The sequence below is a fragment of the Otolemur garnettii genome, unplaced genomic scaffold (genome assembly GCF_000181295.1).
Source record: "Otolemur garnettii isolate 467f Iridium unplaced genomic scaffold, OtoGar3 scaffold00001, whole genome shotgun sequence".
NCBI classification, from domain to species: domain Eukaryota; kingdom Metazoa; phylum Chordata; class Mammalia; order Primates; family Galagidae; genus Otolemur; species Otolemur garnettii.
Window position 1 is genome coordinate 32,603,073 of NW_003852396.1, and position 4,950 is coordinate 32,608,022.

Below are 4,950 nucleotides of genomic sequence, written 5' to 3' on the forward strand. Positions count from 1 at the left end.
AAGGGTGACTTTAAGGGGTTTAAGATTGCTATGCAGGATATGGCTAAAGATATGTAGAAATAGCAAAAGAACTAGAATTATATGTAGAGCCTGAATGTGTGACAGAACTGCTGCAGTCTCCTGATAGAACTTAAGGGATGAGGAGTTGCTTCTTATGGATTAGCAAAGAGAGGGATTCACTGAGAAGGAAACCAATCCTGGAGAAGATGCTGTGAACTTTGTTGAAATGACAACAAAGGATTTAGAATATCATATAAACTTTTTTGGTAAAGCAGAAGGATTTTAGAGGATTGGATCCTATTTTAAAAGTTCTACAGTGGGTAAAATGCTATCTAACAGCTATGCATACTACAGAGAAAGGGAAGCCAACTTCCTTGTTGCATTATTTTAAAAAAATTGCTACAGCCACCCTAACCTTTAGCAACCACCACCCAGTCAGTCAGCAGCCATCAACAAGACCCTTCACCAACAGAAATGTGTAACTCACTGAAGCCTCAGATAGTCATTAACATTTTTTGGCAATAAAGTATTTTTAATTAATGCATGGCCATTATCTTTTAGACGTAATGCTAATGCATACTTGATAGACTAAAATATTACTAAAAGTAAATATATATTTATTTTTCCAGGGAAACAAAAGAGTTTGTGTGACTCATTTTATTGTGATGAATACTTTATTGTGGTGGTCTCCATACAAACCTACAATATCTCTCAGGGATATGCGTGTAAGAGTTGCAGTTGTTCCACATCTTCACCCAAACCTAGTATTTTCAGTTTCTTTCAAAATTATAGTCATTGTAATGACAATTTACTGTGCTTCTTGTTTACCTTTTTTTGACTAAGTAAAAATGTTGGACCTTTTGTTAAATACTTAATTAATGTCCAAATATCAAAAGAACCTACAGGTATTATAAAGCTAAAAGTATAAATTCAATTTTGAGTTCCCCATATCCTAATTTTATAAGTTTAGGCATAAACAAAATAATTACTTCTAATTTTTTTTTACCTCCTCTAACATTTAATTTTTCTTTTGTAGGTCTGCAAGCATCCTTGACTAAAGCCCTACCTACACTTCACCATGTTGGCATTTAATAACACCTTTACTTATTGGCCCACTTTTTCTTTCATTGGTATTCCTGGTCTGGAGACTGCACATACATGGATCTCTGTCCCCTTTTTTCTCCTGTACCTCGTGGCCATTGTTGGTAATGTTCTTCTCTTCATCCTAGTTAAAACTGAACAGAATCTCCATGAACCCCAGTTTTATTTCTTGGCCATCTTAGCCCTTACTGACCTAGGCCTTTCATTGTCCACAATGCCTAGTGTCTTAGCTATATTTTGGTTCAATATCCACCACATTGGCCTGGACGCCTGCCTGACCCAAATGTTCTTCATCCATACCCTGTCCTCAGTAGAATCAGGTGTACTGGTAGCAATGGCTTTTGACCGCTTAGTCGCTATCTGTGCTCCACTCAACTATACCAGGATCCTGACCCACTACATGGTTGCCTGCCTTAGTGGGGCTGCCTTCATACGAGGTGCCACTCTACTGATTCCTCTGCCTTTTTTCCTCAGGACCTTTCCTTTCTGTGGGACCAACGTCCTCTCACACTCTTATTGTTACTACCCAGACATGCTGAACCTGGCCTGTGGGGATGTCACTTTCAGCAGTGTCTATGGATTGGTCTGTGTGCTATGCACATTTGCAGTGGATGTTGTCTTCATCCTAGCTTCATACACAAAGATTCTGAGCACTATTATGAAACTGGGGATCCGAGACAGAAACTGGAGATCACTGCACACCTGTGTCTGTCACCTCTGCACAGTGCTTGTGTTTTACCTGCCCCTCATCAGCCTCGCAGTACTACATCGTTACACACAGGAAACCTCCCCAATTTTATACACCACCATGAGTAATGCCTACCTCCTCATGACTCCACTGCTAAACCCTGTGGTCTATAGTCTCAAATCCCGGCAGATCCAGGCTGCCTTGCGCAAGCGATTATGGGTGCAACGTGTGGTTGCTGGAGAATGAGATTTGTTTGTCTAAATGAGAAGGTGGAATCAATTTAAAAAAATGATGTTCAGGATCTACTATGTGTCCCATAGTATAGTAGGCACTATGAACATAAAAATAAAAAAAAAATTATCAGGTACTTTCCTCAAGAAGCACTCACAATAAGTATGGAGAGAAGGAGAGGCCAAATGCTTACATAAATGATCCTAACTGTGACCATGCATTGTGGTTACTTGGTAGAAACAAGGAGAAATGCCCATAAAATGAGCTCAATGTTGTTGGTGTCTGAGCTGGATGAAAATCACATTGCCCCAGCTACTACCTTGAGGGAACTTACTTTGGACTGTAGAGTATCTATGAGGCACTGATTTTATAGATAAATCAAGATGTCACCTGATTCTCGATTTCCAATGTTGTGAAAGCTGGGGCATTAAAAATTCAAAATTGATAATAAATTTATGTCTGTATATTTGATATTTCTATCTCTTATAGTTGGATATTGGGTAATATTCTGAGCATTCTGAATATTGCAACAGATAAAGGAGAAGTCTGAAAAGAAATAATATATAAGAATCTGATAAATTGTTTTTCTTACCCAATTTGTTACTTCATTCAGACTTGGTTTTGTTTTCAATTTCATGTTGAGAATAGATTTAGTTATATACTGACCTCTGAAATAAGAGGAAAAATAAATTGGTCTGTTATCTTTCAGGGACAAATCTTTAAAATTTAGAGTCATAAGCACATGAAGAGTCCTCTGATTGAGTTGGAGGAAAGTAAAAGAGAAAGAATTCACTGTTCCGGTTATAAATAAATATGTGGTAGCAGTAGAAAGAATTTGAATTTACTTTAAGAAAATTATGAAAGGATTCATTCCTAAGTGGCAACTTAAGTAATTAATAAGAAATAATATTTTAAAAATCTGACCGTCAAATATAATAGGCAAAAGAGTAATGCAGAAGATATAATTATAATATTCACGTAACTTACATTCTACTATTGAAAATAATAGAACACTGAACCATGTAATACAATATAGTTAGTGGGGATGGGGATTCATGTGAGTTTCTATATGAATATAGAGGAAGAGAAGACAAAGAGACCTGGGATTGCTAAGTACTACATGGAAGACTGAATGGTCCATGAACAAATATTATGCAAATTTAAAAACTGTCTCAATTTAAAAAAATATTATCTTAGCTGTGACCTAGTATCCATTAACATGATGAAGGGTATTAAATATATTTTTTAAGAAGTATGTTATTTGCTCTCAGTGAGATATCACTTCCAAAGTATAATGAACACTCTCAAAAAGTAAAATATATAATTTCTAAATAAAGTCTGGATCTTAAATTGTTCCTCTATATTTTAAGGTCTAAGGCAATCATTTTCTTTATGGTGAGTCCTTCTGATCAGTAGCCTCTTGACTGACTTCCCCAACATGTCTGTAGGGAACTGGGAGCTATTATTGCATTTCCATTTTTTTTTTTTTTTTGAAGACAGCAAACAGTTTTCCCTTGAGGAACTCCTCACTTCTCTTATAGTATGGGTGAGATCAATAATATTAATATTCTAAAAAGTCGCATCCTGTTCTTTCAGCTACAGAGATTAAAAATCAAATAAAATCTTTCTACCTTGATGCTTTATGCTAGAAATAGTTTTATGCTAGAATACAAAAAACTTTCCTTTCTATTTGTATTATAGAAAGTACAAATAGAATATACCAAACCACTTATAGTCATTCCACCTTTTTAATCACATGGAAGCTAATGACTATTTATATTGTCAGAAAATGAGTATCGCCCAAAGAGAAGCAAATAGGAGAGACTGCTTTGGAAGAAAAAGAGAAAAATATTAATAAAATTAAGTCCTGAAATACTTCCTTTGATGCTGGACCAAGTCTGATATTTTCATTTTTTTTTTTTTTTTTTACTTATAAATGAAATAAGGTTCTGTTTAGATGAATTGGATCACTTACTTAATTCCACTTTACAACAACATAAATATCACTCACTAGGCCATAACTCTCTATCTAGTGGCATTTCAGTCTAAGTTGATGTCCCCTAAAGAATGGCATACAGTTAATGCTCAGAATAGTTGTATAAATTTGTAAACTAAGAAAGAATTAAAGGAGCGGTGCTGTGGCTCAAAGGAGTAGGGCACTGGCCCCATATGCCAGAGGTGACTTGTTCAAACCCAGCCCCGGCCAAAAACTGTGGAATAAATAAATAAATAAAGGAAGGAAGGAAGGAAAAAGGATCAAAGATGAATAATAAATATAATATATGACTATTGAATGAAAAAGTTAATGATTAATAATTTAATTCTTAATTATAAAGTCTTTTCTTATAAAACAGATATCCTTATTAATCCCTTTTCACTACTGGCTAAATTAAAGTAACAAGTCCTGGGTCACTATATTTTTCAAGGCAATATAGCGGAGAAGTAAGAGTCCTGCTTTCAGTTTAATCAATACATTCTTCAACTGAATGGAAAACCCACTTTAATACAACCTGAGAAAATCATTTGCATATTGCTTAGATGGTAACTTCAGGTGCATTGCTTTGTTGTATTTTTGATTTAATCTCTCACTTAATTTTTATGTGAGATGAGGCTTACACTTACATTGGGATTGTTTCATAATAAGAACTATAAATGTAAACAGATTTAAATAAAAACTATAAGAAAAAACCCTTTTATTGCACTTAAAATATCTTCTCTATCATATTTCATTTTCCCAGTGGTAATAAATGCCTATAGTAACATATAAAAATATGTTATTTTTAATTAGTTTTTATCCATGTAATCATAAATGAGGAGTTCTCATGTAGAAATTCTTATAAGAGTATTTGAATTAAAAAGGGTGCCCATAGGTAACTAAGTTATATGAACTCTAGAAATAAGATGCATAAAATGAAGGTAGATATATGTTT

At 34.5% G+C, this 4,950-nt stretch overlaps 1 protein-coding gene across 1 annotated transcript; it reads left to right on the forward strand.

Annotated features, from left to right (window-relative positions):
- The first annotated feature begins 1,078 nt into the window (after nucleotides 1-1,078).
- LOC100947699 (olfactory receptor 51G2-like) lies at nucleotides 1,079-2,035 on the forward strand. Its single transcript, XM_003781424.1, has one exon. It carries the CDS (start codon nucleotides 1,079-1,081, stop codon nucleotides 2,033-2,035), a length of 957 nt encoding a protein of 318 aa, XP_003781472.1.
- The last annotated feature ends 2,915 nt before the right edge of the window (nucleotides 2,036-4,950 follow it).

Bases quoted from the DNA above. Each gene is read 5' to 3' on its own strand.
- LOC100947699 (XM_003781424.1), top strand. From the start codon at position 1,079: ATGTTGGCATTTAATAACACCTTTACTTATTGGCCCACTTTTTCTTTC.